Raw genomic sequence first — 16,672 nt, forward strand, 5'->3', positions numbered from 1 at the left:
GCCAATAATGTTCTGAGGCAGTAGAAATGATCCCCTACAGCGTTAATACTATTAATAATGATAATGGACCACATGGACCACTTTGCACTGGATGACTCCATGCCCCCTATCCCGTCTTAACTCAATAATTACTGGAAAGCTTTTGCCTCCTCATCTCCCTTCACCCCCACCCCCCTTACCCTAAATGTCCTCATTTGTAGACAGATTTTTCACCAGGTGATTAGTGAAAAAAAGAGGAGGTCAAAGAACAAGCAGTTTGCAGCCCAAATGCTGGCAGAAGGATTTGCAGTCAGAGATAAGACATCAGACTTTCAGGGGAAGAATGATAATTGTGTGGCACTATCTAACAAAAAGGCTTGTTTCCGGGGGAATAAACACAGGAGTCATTCATATACTTAAGATCTTTTGAAAAACCAGAATACTGGCGCTTCCCAGAATGTTAGCAGCCTTTGTGTTCCTGGCCCGCCCCCTTCCTTCCCTCACTTCCCTCAGCTGCTGGCAGGGGGAAGGCCGGCTCCAGAAGTGGACAAGGTAGCGTCTATTCCCTTGAGGTGCTGACAAAGCATGTTGCGTAGTCACAGACCCACTCCCAGGCATGCCTCCGAGTGGGCAAGCCAGAAGGCAGGAGAAAATATATTCTGAACAGATGGATCCCAGCCACTACCATGCTTGAACTCTTCCTTTTCTTCCTCAGTACTGATGAGTCTTTAAGGAAGTAGCCTTATAAGCGGATGGATCTTGAAAGGAGAGAAAAACCTGTTTAAGAGTAAGGCTAAAGCACTAGAAGAAACAACTGATGAGAATTCAAGCCACAGGGCCACACTTAACCATAGCAAGCAATGGCAATGAAGGAGGCACAGGGGTCTTCATAAAGGTCAAGTTGGGGTGGGGGGGTGAACCCAGATCACGTGGCTAAATGCATCCAGATTACGTGGCTTCACCCAGCTCAGAAAGACAGTTTGTATTCAGAGAAAATAGTGCCTCCTTCATGACAGGGTGATTTGAATGCAAAGTGAAAATGCTGGTGTGACTTTGCTTTTGGCATCAGGGATGCCACAGCACAGAATTTCAACATTTTCCACTTAAACTCTGTGCATAGTTCCTACTCTTTTCTACGTATGTCTCCACCACACATGCCCCCTCACCAGTCCCTACCCCTGTAAACTGTCAATTCTCTGAAAGTGCTAGACATTAAGCACTTTTAGTTTGGTCTCCACAATGTATAGAAATGTGACTGACAGTAATAGAATATTTTGAATTGTATATTTCTTTTTGTAAAAAGATTTATTTATTTATTTATTTGAAAGGCAGAGTTACAGAGAGAGAGAGAGAATTTTCTAGCTGTTGGTTCACTCCCCAGATGGTTGCAATGGCCAGGGTTGGACCAGACTGAAGACAGGAGCCAGGAGCTTCTTTCAGGTCTCCCACCTGGGTATCAGGGACCCAACTACTTGGACCATCCTCTGCTCCTTTCCCAGGCACATTAGCAGGGAGCTGGATAGGAAGTAGAGTAGCTGGGATATGAGTTGGCACCCAAATGGGATGCCAGCTTCGCAGGTGGAGGCTTTACTTGCTACACCACAATGCTGGCCCCAAATTTTGTATTTCTTTAAAATGGGAAAATCATTGGATTATAGTGGTATTTTGCACTATACTCTTCTTTACATGTTAATGTACATTATGTGCTATGCATTCTGAACTGTTTTTTTTTTTTAAAAAAGATTTATTTTATTTATTTGAAAGACAGTTACAGAGAGAGATGTAGAGACAGAGAGAGGTTTTCCATTTGCTGGTTCACTCCCCAAGTGGCTGCAATGGCTGGAGCTGCGCTTATCTGAAGCCAGGAGCCAGGAGCTTCTTCCTGGTCTCCCAAGTGGATGCAGAGCCCCAAACACTTGGGCCATCCTCTGCTGCTTTCCAGGCACATTAGCAGGGAGCTAGATCTGAAGTGAAGCAGCCAGGACTCGAAGTGGCGCCCTTATAGTAGGGGCTTTAACCAGGTGAACTGCAGTGCTGACCCCTGAACTAGGGTTTTTAGGAGCATCAGAAAGAGGAAGACTGGTGCCAGCATTGTGGCACAACAGATTAAGCCATTACTTTCAATGCTGGCACCACCTATGAGTACCCGTTTGAGTTCCAGCTGCTCCAATTGTGATCCAACTCCCTGCTAGTGCACCTGGGAAAGCAACAGAGGATGTTCCAAGTACTTGGACCCCTACCACCCATGTGGGAGACTGGGATGGAGTTCCAGGCTTCTAGCTTTGGCCTGGACCAGCCGGCCATTGCAGCTATTTGGGGAGCGAACCAGTGGATGGAAGGTCTCTGTCTGTCTCTGTCTCTCTGTGTCTCTTCCCCCTTCTCTCTCATTCTTTTCTTATCAGTTGATCCTTGGCTTTCTGTTAGTGCTTTCCTGGCCTTTTCCTCACTTCCCCTTCCTGCATAGAATCTTGGCATAGAAGGGGACATGCTGATAGGGAACAGGACAAACAGACTGTATCAATAGTAGGCAATGGAGTATGGGAATGGGAGAGAGGTGTAAAGAGCTGTAAAGAGCTTTCTTACCAAATTGATCTTGAAGGAACTACTACCAGTGTATTGTGTCTGTCACCAGTGATGGTAGGACTATATTTCACTCACTTTAAAGTCACATTTTCAAAGCCACAATCCAAATTATAATCTCAACAGTGTTTGTGTGTGTGTATGTGTGCATGGAAATAAACAAAATGAGTCTTGAGGATTAAATGAGGTAATGTTTGTTAAATGGCATGCACAGTAAAACCAACCCTACTGAAAGTGTTGTATTTCTTACACACTTTTCCTTTGTATTAATGTCTTTCTATATTTTAAGTTTACATAATTATAATGTCTATACTACATTATGATATGCCATTTTCACTTAATAAAGCCCAGCATTCACCATTAGAATTCTTGAATAATATTCCATCTTGTAAGTAGACTACTTTTTAAAAAATATTTCTTTCTTTCTTTATTTTAAAAGAAGAGATAGATAGATAGGTAGATACATAGATAGAAAGAGAGATTCTTTCTACTGGTTCACTCCTCCAAATGACTGCAACAGCTGGGGCTGAGCCAGGTTGAAGCCAGGAGTCTGGAACTCCATCCTGTTATACCATGTAGGTAGCAGGGGCCCAAGTACTTGGGCCATCTTCCACTGTTTCCCAGATACATTGGCAGGGAGCTGGACTGGAAGTAGACCAAGGACTTGAACTGGTGCTCATATGGGATGCCAGCATCACAAGATTTAACCTATTGATCCAGAATGCCAGCCCCAATACACTATTTGTAAGGACACCCTGTCATTATGGAACATTTGGATTGTTTTCCATTTTCCACCCTCCTACCCACATTCTTTGGGGACTGTTTGGAATATAGAAATGGGGGAGGGGTGGGAAGACTGTCTTACTAGGCAAAATGTGTTTTACCTCTTCTCTCCAGGCATAGAAAAGGAACTAGGGAATCTTGGCTGAAACTTCCTTTTGCCTCACTCGCCCCACTCTCTAGCCTAGCCTTGTTAGTGCTTTCCTGACCTTTGTCTAACTTCCTCCTTCTATGCAGAAGCTTGCAGCAGAAGTGCCCATGCCGACAGGGAACAGGATGAACAGCCTCTGTATCAATACAAGGCAAAATGGAACAGAAGCTATGCATGTGGAGGTGCGAACATCAGAGTGCTTCACCACATCAGATGTTGCAGATTCACTTGTGAATTTTCTTTGTGGACAAAAATATGATTTTGGTGCCAAAGAGCAGCTGATAAGAGAAGCCTATCTGGATCTAAGTATCCATGGCCTTGGATTTGAGTATTTAGTACCCTGGACTGGTCCTGTTCTGACTCTGTCACTTATGAATTGCCAGTGATTTGTAATGCCAAGTGACATTTTTGAGTGATGAGTTCTTTGTCTCCACACATGAGCTTATTCTGTCTTCACAACAGCAACCCTTGGAGTGGATTCTGTGATTGCCATCTTATGGAGGAGGAAACGGATGCTTGCTCGGAGTCACACAGCTGAGAAGTGCCAGAGCTGTGATGGGGATTGAAGTCTGTTTGATTCAATGCCCTTTGCTCCTGACTGTGTTCTGCACTCGTATAGGCTCCTCACTTGGGAGATGTCATTTTATTGCATGCTTTACTGTCCCTACTGTTGTTTTAAGGATCAAATGACATAAAAAAGTCCCCCAATACATTGTGTAAATGTGTAGGTGATTTTGGAACTGCAAAGCCGTATCATGACTTGGTTTCATTCAGCTAGAGTGTGATCCTATGAGATTCTACCAGTCAGACAACTGGGCCTAGTCCTGGACTTTCTGGAGAAATCAGCAGTCTCTGTCCTAAGACTCATTTCTGAGGAATGAGTTCCCAGTAGTAATTGTACTCTGATATTTGCACATGCAGTGCTTGCTTGTATGAGACTCACCTACACTGATATTTTTGTTTGTGCTTGTTTACAGAGGCATCAACTGACCTGACTGTGGTACCTGGAGACTCACAGCACAGAAAACCTTATGCTTCTGCCTCAGGTTTTCATTGTAGATGGGTGCATAGGAAACTGTGCATTAAGTGGATGAGCCACTCATTCTTTCTCACTTCTTTTTTCTAAAGGAGAAACCTGCAGTTAGCCACATCATACGTTCATGGCAGAATCAGAGGCTTTGCACGGAAAGAGGCCTTAGAGATCCCGCATTGGACATCTGCCCTCCCATCTCCCCTTCCCATTTCTTATGATCCGAATAAAACTTCACTGCTTTGTTGAGAATGCATGCAGTGTCTTGTATAGGGAAAGGAGAAGGAAGACTGTGTGTGTAGCCTGTTGCATCTGACTCTGCCTGTGGAAAGTGGAGTATAAAAATGCCACCAAACACCAGACAACCTGGGTGTGATGTGCTTTTCTGCACTACCCTGTCCTGTGTGTGACACAACTGCATGTGTGTATGACTCACCTCCCTGTCCCTTACATGCACGGCCTTGTCTAATTCTGATAAAACTCTCTCAATGGATATGATCATTATCGCTATATTGCAGGCCAGGAACTCACCAGAGACCCGGCATGGTGCACTAATCTGCCCCAGGATACACAGTTACTGCATGCAACCTGAGCATATTTACTTCCTGAAGCAAAACAAAACAAAAAGGGGTGGGCAGAGGAAGAGATTGGGATTGAGAGTTATAAGATTTGGATCCTATTTCCCATTCTGTCACTGACTACCTGTATGAAGGACAAGTCACTCCAGTTCTGTTTCATCTTCCAAAAATTAAAAGATCATACCCAGTTACTACTCTTTTTTTTTTTAAATTTTTGACAGGCAGAGTGGACAGTGAGAGAGAGAGACAGAGAGAGAAAGGTCTTCCTTTGCCGTTGGTTCACCCTCCAATGGCCGCCGCTGCAGCCGGCGCACCGCGCTGATCCGATGGCAGGAGCCAGGATCCAGGTGCTTTTTCCTGGTCTCCCATGGGGTGCAGGGCCCAAGCACCTGGGCCATCCTCCACTGCACTCCCTGGCCATAGCAGAGAGCTGGCCTGGAAGAGGGGCAACCGGGACAGAATCCGGCGCCCCGACCGGGACTAGAACCCGGTGTGCCGGCGCCGCAAGGTGGAGGATTAGCCTATTGAGCCACGGCGCCGGCTGATACTCTTTTTTCTTCCTGACTTTGTATTTGATATCTTCTTCTGAACTCCGTTTCATGTGTAAATACTCGTAATTGGAATTAAGCCTCTTTATTCATCTGGAAATATAGAAAGACAAGCTATCCAAATACTTCCAAATCAAACAAATCCATGAAGAAGATCATAGCAATAACAAAAAAAAAAAAAAAAAAAAAAACCCAAAAAACCCAAAAAACCCAAAAAACCTTGTTTGTATTTGGCAAAGCTGAGTATTGCTGCCACCTAGTGCATCAAGGAAGCATGACTTCTATGCAAAGTTGGGTTCTTCTGTGGAAGCCCTTTGAAAAATGCCAGAGATCAATCAGCTGATCAGACAATTGATGGGATCTCACTATTGTGTTAAATATCGCCATCTTGGATTCACTATCTTCTTTTTTTAAAAAGATTTTATTTATTTATTTGAAAGAATTACAGAGAGAGGTAGAGACAGAGAGAGAGGTCTTCCATCCACCGGTTCACTCCCCAGATGGCTGCAACAACTGGAGCTGCACTGATCCGAAGCCAGGAGCCAGGAGCTTCTTCCGGTCTCCCATGAGGGTGCAGGGGCCCAAGGACTTGGGCCATCCTCTACTGCTTTCCCAGGCCACAGCAGAGAGCTGGATCGGAAGAGGAGCAGCCGGGACTAGAACCGGCAACCATATTGGTTGCTGGCGCTTCAGGCCAGGGCCTTAACCAGCTGTGCCACAGCGCCAGTCCCTTCACTATCTTCAAATCAATATATTTCCCTTTGAGTAAAATGGGGTTTGGAGAAGAGCTACTTTGGGCACTCTTAAATACAAATGGTCCATCTTTCATTTCCTGCAAATGTCTGGTGATATTGTGTCCTTTCCCCACTGGTCCTCTCGTTCTAACAACTGCAATCCTAGAACTCCAGGCGGTCTGATCAGCAAGAAATTATCATCAGAGAAATTTCAAGGCAATTTCATAATAGAGAGGAAAAATAAGTTAACCAAGGTCACCTAGACAAGCATGACCATAGACTGGTTCCAGAACTCTCAAAGCTCTGATAAAATCCACCCAGAATGGATGAGATTAGATCTGTGCAAAACTGCCTTCAGAAGAGAATATTGCTCCCAGGTCTGGAGCAAGATTAGGAGACTTAGTCAGTGGCATGGGCATATTTAAAAGAAGCCCAGTCATTCTGGTAAGAGGAATGGGTGGTGTGACTGGAGACGTGGAGACACTGAAGCGGAGGGAAGCTTCAGGCATTTGAAGACCCTCTCTGACTGGAAGAAGGGAGGGGTGGCTCATCAGGACTCTCTGAGGCTTGGTGGAATGAAAAAACCTGCAGTGAGAACATCTCAATCTTTATGAGATCACTTCCCACTAGTGAGGGGGTTGCCCAGAGCTCCTGGCACACTAGTTGCAATCTTGTCGTTCCCTGTGCTATCAGGAAAGAGTATCAGGAGGAAGTGTGAAAAGCAAAGGTTATTGTAGGGGTAACTTGAATCTGCTAGAATGTAGTTTTAAAACTCAGAAGGTTTTACTACTATCATAATGGACCCATAGCCACTTGTTGAGATGATCTACTTCTTGTAATGATTCTTTGCAGTCAACAACCTTAACAATAATGATGACAATAACAATGATGGATGTCACCAAGGGCGTACATTGTGCCAGATGCTGTGCATTCATTATCTCATGTATTTGAAAATAGCCCAATGAAGTAGTAATTGTTCTTTCATTTTATAGCTGAAGAAACTGAGGCCCAGAAAGCAGTTTAGTCAAACTCATATTGCTCTCTCTATCTCAGCTATTAATCACTGTGCTATCCCACCTCCTCCAGGAGAGCATGGCTTCCCAGCTGTGCTAATAATGGTAAATGAGCGCACAGGCATTCTAGTGCTACAACCACTCCCCAGGGAACTGATTCATCAGCTTGGTAGGCTAGTTGCCTGTAGGGGGAGAGATTACCTTGGGAAAACCTTTCCTTTAATGTGAAAAAATATTGGTTTGCTGGGTGGAGTTGGAGGGGGAGGCAGATCATAGGAGGATAGTGAATGATTATGAATAAGAATTTTTGAGTATCTGTTACTTCAGATTACCAGAGCAATTGCTTCTATGAACATGGGTCATTAAGAAATAGTTAATGGTGTAGTTAAGTAATTCAAGCTTTGTTCTGTCACACACAAAATTCTCTTCAGTAATAAACAAGCATGCTCAGAATGATTCACTGAACACAGTGGACTTTCTTCTGCTGTTTGTTGTCAAATATAGTATACTCTTCCTCCCATTGAATTATCTAGTAGGTGAGGAGTCTCCTTAACCAAGAATATATATATATATATATATATATATATATATATAGTCACTCTCCCACTCTCTATTTCTCTGTTGATCTATCATTTATTAAATCTACTCATGTAGTATGAACAGAATCTATATCATAATACTTTTACCCTTGTCCTCAACTCAGCCCCATTTAGCTCTTTTGCTTTTTTGATGGTTTTGACTCCTTAGGCTAGAATATAAGCTAAAAAACCCCACCCATAACATTTTCTGTTGTTTCTATTTTTTAAGGCAGAGAATAATAAATAAGGACATTTAGAAAATGTGAACAGGAAATAACGAAACACAAGTTGAAAATGGTGTTAAAAAAGAGGAAGTGAGTTGGGCACTAAAGGAAGCTTTGTGTTCAGAAAGTCATCAAAATAGAAACCACCTATTAAAAACAAACAGAGGATTCACCTCATGCCTACACTTGGTGTGTTAAGTCTAGACAACAAGCAGCATTTTCAGCTGTCTCCTGAAATAATCCTAAGGTGGAAGGCGATCAGGAGGGTCCCCGCTAGGGGGTGAGAGTATATGTCTCCATCATTACATTCTGTTGTGTTGTCTAGCTTAATGCTTGGCATGTTTTAGGTCCTCAATAGATATTCAGTGAGTCAAGATGAACTTTGTAATCAGATACTAGGCGTCAAGAATCAAGTTGTTATTTTTATTAAAAATCAGCCAAAGAAATGAGAAACTATGGAGACTTCATTTCAGAGTGTGAAGGGAAGATTGTAAAGATAGTAAATGTGTTAATCTCATTTTACATGAATCATAACGGTAATAATGCAGCACATATGGGCTGTTTACTGTGGCTTTGTAGCTCCTCTACAATCTGTCTACCTTTATGCCACGATTCATACTAAAACAAGTTTTTAATTAAAAACCCTGCCTCTCTCTCTCTCTCTCTCTCTCTCTGTGTGTGTGTGTGTGTGCATTCGGATGTGTTACGGTATTGGAAAGAAATTTTAGAATTCAACTAACAGAACTCTGTGGCCACTTACGTGGTGACGTGGGTAAGAAGTTCCAAAAGCGTCCTCTGCTTTCTTCCTAGCTCCCCAGTACCATTTTCCCTAAGGAGGCAACAGTACTTTATATTTTGTGTGTCTGTGTGGGTGCAAACTGTTGAAATCTTTACTTAGTATGTACTAAGTTGATCTTCTGTATATAAGATAATTGAAAGTGAATCGTGATGAAGAATGGGATGGGAGAGGGAGTGGGGGATGGGATGGTTGCAGGTGGGATGGAGGTTATGGGGGGAAAGCCACTATAATCCAAAAGTTGTACTTTGGAAATTTATATTTATTAAATAAAAGTTAAAAAAAGTCCTGTGAGTATTGTCTCTAAATGGCTTCTGCTGAAATCACAGAAATTACTGGGAAGAAGGGGAAATATTTGGGAAGAAAAGCATAGAAACCACCAAAAATCTTGGAGGGGAGCACTTACTAGTGCTAGCAATAAGCACATGAAAAGATGCTAAACAGCATCAGTTACTAGGGAAATGCAAATCAAAACCACACTGAAATTTCACTGCATAATTGTTATATGGCCCAAGCAAAAATGAAATGAAAACAAAACCGACAATATAAAATGCTGGCAATGATGAGCATTTGAACTTCTCATGTACTGCTGGTGAGATGAGATGTCTTCAAAGAAAGTGGGGTGAAAATGTGTAATGTAAGGGAATCTCAAAAAGTTCATGGAAAAATGGAATTGAAAGATAACTTTAGGAGTATATGTTTGGCACAGTATTTAAGTCAAATGATATCCACATCCCATACCTGAGTGCCTGGATTTGAGTCTTGGCTCTATTTCCAATTCCAGACTCCTGCCAATGTGCACCCTGGGAAGCAGCAAGTGATGGCTCATCCAACTAGTTCGATCTCTGTGACCCACGTGGCACACACAGATTGAGTTCTGGGCTCCTGGCTTTGGCCTGGCCCAGCCACAGCTTTTGTGGTCATTTATGGAGTGAACCAGCAGATGGGAGATTTCTCTCTCTCTGCTTTTCAAACAACTAAAGTATAACAAGAGAAAAGTTTTTCATCAAAAGATTTTTTTAAAGCTGTATGATTTTAAAAAACTCATGCATGGATGTTTAATAATATGCATTCTCCATGACCTTTTAAAAGACCCCTCATATAATTTGATCTCCTGTCTAGAATGGAGCTTTACTTGCCACGGACTAACAAAGTATTGTATAGGGAGATCCCAGTAGGGCCAGTAGCCAAAAACAGTAGTGGTCAGATTGTGTGGTGACTAGATCAGTAAAAGTGAAGAACCCTAGATGAATACTTACATTCATGATCTTAGCCTGAAGCCAGGTCCAAAGAGGGGAGTTTATTTGCCATTATTTTGATCAAAATTAAATACTTCTGGAAACAGTTTCCATCATTAAGAGAATATCCATCTCCTTTCAATTTTAAGGAATTGATTACTTCTTTCATTTCTTCTGAGTAAAGTTTGCAGAATCACACACACACACACACACACACATAATGGTGACCATCTGTTGTAGCATGTCTGCTTTTGCAGGTGGACATAGTGAAGGCTAGAAGAGAGAGGGGTTTTGGCTAAGGTTACATAGGTCAGAGTTGAGGCCCATTCTAATTCAGTGACTACATCATGCTGCCTTCTAGCCTGAAGGTCTACATACAAATTTGTTGTGCTCGAAATTAGTCATAGCAATCTGAGCTTCCCAGGATCAGTGACTTTTGGAGAATGTCCCTTGATAAGGGGATGCAGGTGGTCACAGGATTTACTGTACCTTTCACAATCAATACTGATTACTTCCTCTCATTAATGGCTTCTGCTTTCAGTAGGATTGGGGCACCTCCCCAACTCTGTTATTTCCCCAGAATAATAAATTACATTCAAGGTACCCTCTTATCTCCACCTGACTCAAATCACTCTCCTGGCTTGGGAGCTCTGGGCAGCTCCTTACACAAATGTTGCTATGGTTGTGTTTGCCTGACTACCTGACAATTTGGTTAATATAAGTAAATAAATGTATGCCCTCTGAATTTTCCTTCTGGAAGGAACCTGCCTGGATTTAATTGAAATAGAGAGCACCAAATAATTTGAATAAACATGCATTGTATTACATAGGGCAACAAATCAAGCTGAAAAGTGATCTAAAGTGATGACTACTATATATAAGCCAGAGTCTGTGCTGTTATTACATGCCTGAATTGCTCATCGGGGGGGCATTTCTTTGGACTAGAAAATGACCCGTGATTGTGCAATCAATGGGATTGCCATCTGCTTGATTTCATTCTGCTTAGTTTGGCTGAATACCATCAACCAGAAAACAATCCATCTGACTGGTCATTTCTAATTGTTCTGACAGAATTGATTGATTGAGGACCTTTTCAGCCATGGAAGTAGCTTGTTTTTGTGTGATTTTGATATTTTAAGAATTTGAAAGTCTTCCCTGTGTAAATGATTCAGAAGTTCCATTCTGTTTCTTAAATAAAACAAATGTACCAGAAGGAAGAAGGTTTATCATACACTATGTCACCTATTGTTTGTATAATGAAATCACTGAGCACTATGAAAATGATCTTCCTTCACTCAGTGCCTGCATGATCTTGCAGGTGAATTTAATATCTGCATCCCTCATCACCTGGAACACACCATGACTTTCAGCATCTCCCAGCACTTACACGGATCTGTTCAACTGAGAGGTCCTGAAGTCTACCTGGAATAAAACAGGTGTTCAATAAATGCTTTTCTTTTTGTTTTCTGCTTAGCAGTGTCTGGTGTACTTGGTGGTAGGGTGAATGAATCACTTAGGAGAATAAACAGAAGCCCTACTCTTGCCCAACTCTTTGTACGAGGATTTGGGCTTGGACACGCCATGCGTTAGTGGCTCCTATTACTTCTGGAAATCTCATGGGGAGTGGCAGGTGCACGGGAGAAACTAGGAGGGCAAAGGAGCAGGGAATCACAAGGTAGTCAGTAAACATCATTGGAGTGAGCTAGTAATAATACTAACAACTGCCATTTACTAAGTTTCCACCTTTGTGTCCCATACTTTCCCAGACATTATCTCATTTCTCCCTCACAATGTCCGCATGAGAGAAATTATCTCCATATATGCTGAGGAGAGCAGGACTCAAGAGGATATAGAGCTTGGCAACATTTCCACAGTAGTCCAAAGCACTCAGACTTTGGTCTTTCTATGTTCAGACTCTGAACTCCCTTACAACCACTGCACTACTAGTTGGAAGAAGATTCTAGGAACATACAGAGTCACCCAGGAGAGGAGGGTCAAAGTTGCTTCCTGGATGCACTTTGGTCTGTTCTGAGGGAACTAGATAGACACCATTGTTTGCCAATGGGATAGAGGATCTGTGGGAGAAAGAACTGATTTGGGCTGTAACTAGGGCTGGGTGTAGGGTGGGACCAAGGAAGGACAAAGCCCCTAATAAACAGAAACAGCCAGCACTGAGAGCTGTACACTTGCTTGTCCTCAGTGAGCAAGCTAGTCTTTGCAGTACAGTTGGCCCCCTCATTTGCCCAAGGAATCTCCTCCAAAGGCAAGCAATCTACTCCGTAGCAATGCAATGCCATGTGTGTTGCTACTGGTGGAGACTCACCAGTGGCAGGAGGATGTCACATCCCAGCTAAGTTCCTTAGCTCCAACCCTGCATTGGATTCTGGAGCAGTGGAAAAAGCAGTGGCAGCTGGGAAAACAAGCAGCCTTCTCAGCTCATCCTGGCATTGAGCTACAGAACACACCATCATTATAGATGGAATCAGTAACATCTGTCTTTCCTGGCCGCTCTTATTTAACTTACTCTTGTTACGAAGCCTCTCCATGTTCACACTCTGTAACCACTGTAAATGATGCAAAAAGGAGCAAGAGACAGAGGCAGGGAGAAAGAGTGAGGGAGAATTAATTTACCACTGAGTGAGATGAAAATGTACTGAAGTGTAATGGAATTTCATTAACTTAGGAAATGATGAATGCTGTCCAAATAATTCTTACTAATGCATAATTCAAGCTGAAAATAGAGTCAATTTCTCCTAAAAAGCACATCCATTTCTGCCCCCAAATTAATTTGGTGTGTTATTCAGGATGGTTGACAGGATAAAAGATCTACTATGAAATGCAATCATCTATTAAGATTGGGAATCTATGAGTCTTTCTGGTTTAGTAGACAATGGTAGCTGATACCAAGTGGCACCTTCAGAGGCAGACACCCACAGTCACAATTTAAATCTCCCCAAAGACATCATTTTAGACATAACCGTAGAGAACTTTGGATGAGCTTTGAGATCTCCATAGCAACCATGGCCCCATTCATATATGTGTGTGTATATATATGTCTCAAAAGAAAACTAAAATCAGTTTCAGTTTCAGAAGATTCAACTGGGGTCAGGAAAAGGCCCATCCATTCTTTGGCTGGCAATGCCATTGTTAATTAATCAATATGATATGTTTATATAGTATATAAACTATATAGATCATATATTATACACTCTTACCTATAATTAAGCTGGGAGATTTTAAAATATCTTTCCAATTTTGTGTAACACAGTCTATCTTATTCTACAAAATCTCAGTGACATTTGAAGCTTAATATCTCAAGACTATGAGCTTTTAAGTAATCTCTTCATAAAAACTCATATATGCTTTTTTATACTCAGGGGAGTGGTAATGGCAGAGAGACCTTTTCACCTTTCTATTTGACACAAACCTTACTCCTGTTTGGTAGAGAGAGACTGTTAGCAAGTAAGAGTCCATCCATTGGCCAAGCTTTCACCAATGGGAATTTGTAGATGACAGGCCTCTCAACATTTTACAAACATGACTTTTCCCACTCATAAGTGCCTTTAGCCATTTCAGAGGCAGTTGGTCAGACATGCAAATAGCTCATGATAATTTCTGCAATCCTGGCAGAATGTATTACATTGAGAAGTGGTATGGGGAAACACAAACATTGCAGGGAGACCCATAATGCTCTTAGGCCTGAGCCTATGCTACGTGGTGTTATGGTAGGATTCAAGCACAATAATGGCTGATATAGAAGGAGGCCATTGCCCAGCTTCCAACAATGGGAAACACGAATAGGGAGGACATCAACACCTCACAATGGAAGGATCATGGCTGCTGTCCCTAGAGGGTTACTACAGCCACTCAGAGGGTAACTGTGGAACCTGCGAATTGCAACATCCATGATAAATTCTTCAACCCTCCAATTGCTCTTTTGGGTAGAATGAAGAGAATTGATGTAATGATACCATGGGGGTACAATACTTTCTAGGACCACCATATCCACTTTATTCTTTCTTATGACATAAACCCATGACTTGGGACTTGGGGATGGAGAAGAAGCACACTGGTTGTTGATTAAGACTGTGGTTAAATAGCAGGACAGCTGTTGTCCGGTTTCCAACAGTGAGAAAACTTAAAGAGACAATCAACACCTCACAAGGATGCATCTCATAAGTCCTCCATCTCATAAGTACCTTCAGTCAATTAGAGAGAATTTTTACTGAAAGGGAATGGTTGCACAGAGGACGTTTAATAATTATAGTATTAGTGACAGAAGTCATGACCTCTGCAACTCTGTACCTATTTATGGTACAATACTTTGACTTGGGGAGCTTTGGTGGGAGTTAAGTGCATTGTCTAGTCATACATTGTCCTTTAATATGAATAAGAGCAGTCATTGGACAGCTTCCACATATTAGAAATTTTAATGGAAAGGACATCAATGCTTGATACTGGAGGCATGATGATCGCTTCCTCCCAAGTGTTACCATAGCCACTCAGGGGACAGCTTGTGTAGAGCTATGAAATATAACGGTTAGGAAGAATGCTCCAAACATCTGATCTTCCTCCTGTGGGAAGAGAGCAGTGTATGAATGTTGAGATGCCCTTGAGAGAGAACTAATTTCTAGTGCCACAATACTTCTCTCTCTCTTTTAAAATATTTATTTATTTATTTATTTTTAACTTTTATTTAATGAATATAAATTTCCAAAGTACAGCTTATGGATTACAATGGCTTCCCCCCCATAACTTCCCTTCCACCCGCAACCCTCCCCTTTCCCACTCCCTCCCCCTTCCATTCACATCAAGATTCATTTTCAATTCTCTTTATATACAGAAGATCAGTTTAGCATATATTAAGTAAAGATTTCAACAGTTTGCACCCACATAGAAACACAAAGTGAAAAATACTGTTTGAGTACTAGTTATAACATTAAATCACAATGTACAGCACATTAAGGACAGAGATTCTACATGAGGAGTAAGTACACAGTGACTCCTGTTGTTGACTTAACAAATTGACACTCTTGTTTATGGCATCAGTAATCACCCTAGGCTCTTGTCATGAGTCGCCAAGGCTATGGAATGTAAGAGTTCCTGAGAAAGAGAGAGAGAGAGAGAGAGAGAGAGAGATGCTTTCCATCCATTGGATCACATCCCAGATGGCCGGCCACAGTGGCCGGGGCTGAACCAGGCTGAAACCAGGAGAAGGAGATTCCTCTGGGTCTCCCATGTGGGCAGGAGCCCATGAATTTGGACCATTTTCCACTGCTTTCCCAGGTCATTAGCAGGGAGCTGGATCAGAAGTGGAGCAGCCAGGATGTGAACCAACACCCATATGGGATACCAGCTTTATCTGCCATACCACAATGCTGGCCACCACAATACTCCTCTTGTTGACTTCACTTATGGTTTGGAGATCTGGGAGGATAAAGAAGCATAGTGGCTGCTGCTCCAGAGGCTGTGATTAAGTAGGAGGGCAGCCATTGGCCAGCATCTATCAGTGGGAAATCTTAAGGAGGCCATAGCACTTCACTGTGATGATAATATGGCTCTTCCATTTCATAAGTCCCTTCAGCCAGTTAAACTATTTACCAAAATGTGAATACTAGTATACACAGAAAGCATTTATAATAGTAATAAAAGTGATGACATCTGCAACCCTCTGAAGTTGTGCCCATAGGGAAAGTATAGTGCGCGGAGGTGCAGATGTCACAGAGGGAGCGATACCTTCTGTGGCTACCCTATACCTTTAAATGGTACTGTACTAAGATTTGTAGTTCTGTGGTGGGAATCAAGCACATTTATGCTCATACAGTTGCCATGATGAAACAGAAGTGTAGTCATTGGACAACTTCTACCAATGGGAAATCATGAGAGAAAGGACATCAACATCCAAGGTCCCCTTCAGCCACTTAAAAGGCACTTTGTGCATATATGAGATTACTAATGTCAGCGATGATGTCTGCAACTCTGATGTTCTTCCCTTAGATACAGTGCAGTGTATTGTGTGGAGGGAACAATAATTTATTTTTATGATTATTATTAAAACTTTTATTTAATGAGTGCAAATTTCATAGGTACAACTTTAGGAATATAGCAGTTCTTTCTCCCATACCCACCCTCCCGCCCCCACTACTGTCCCACCTCCTACTCCCTCTCCCATCCCATTCTTCATTAAGTTTAATTTTTAATTAACTTTATATACAGAAGACCAACTCTATACTAAGTAAATATATCAACAGTTTACAACCTCCCCCCCCCACAACTTATAAAGTACTGTTTGAGAACAAGTTTTACAGTTAATTCTCATAGTACAACTCATTAAGGACAGAGGTCCTACAGTGACTTCTAGGGAAGAGTAATTTCTAAGGCCATCCTTAGTTCTCTTAATGGTGAGACTTCATGATTTGTATTCTTGCAGTGTTAAACAGAGA

General features: G+C 42.1%; 1 protein-coding gene across 1 annotated transcript in view; it reads left to right on the plus strand.

Moving 5' to 3' along the window:
- The first annotated feature begins 3,597 nt into the window (after window positions 1-3,597).
- The window catches only part of ADGRG4 (adhesion G protein-coupled receptor G4), a 199,211-nt gene continuing 186,136 nt past the window's right edge, over window positions 3,598-16,672 (plus strand). Inside the window, 1 exon segment of the mRNA XM_051826944.1 lies at window positions 3,598-3,796. Within this exon segment, the coding sequence (XP_051682904.1) occupies window positions 3,598-3,796 (199 nt within the window).

Source organism: Oryctolagus cuniculus, chromosome X (genome assembly GCF_964237555.1).
Source record: "Oryctolagus cuniculus chromosome X, mOryCun1.1, whole genome shotgun sequence".
In the NCBI taxonomy this organism is placed as follows: Eukaryota; Metazoa; Chordata; class Mammalia; order Lagomorpha; family Leporidae; genus Oryctolagus; species Oryctolagus cuniculus.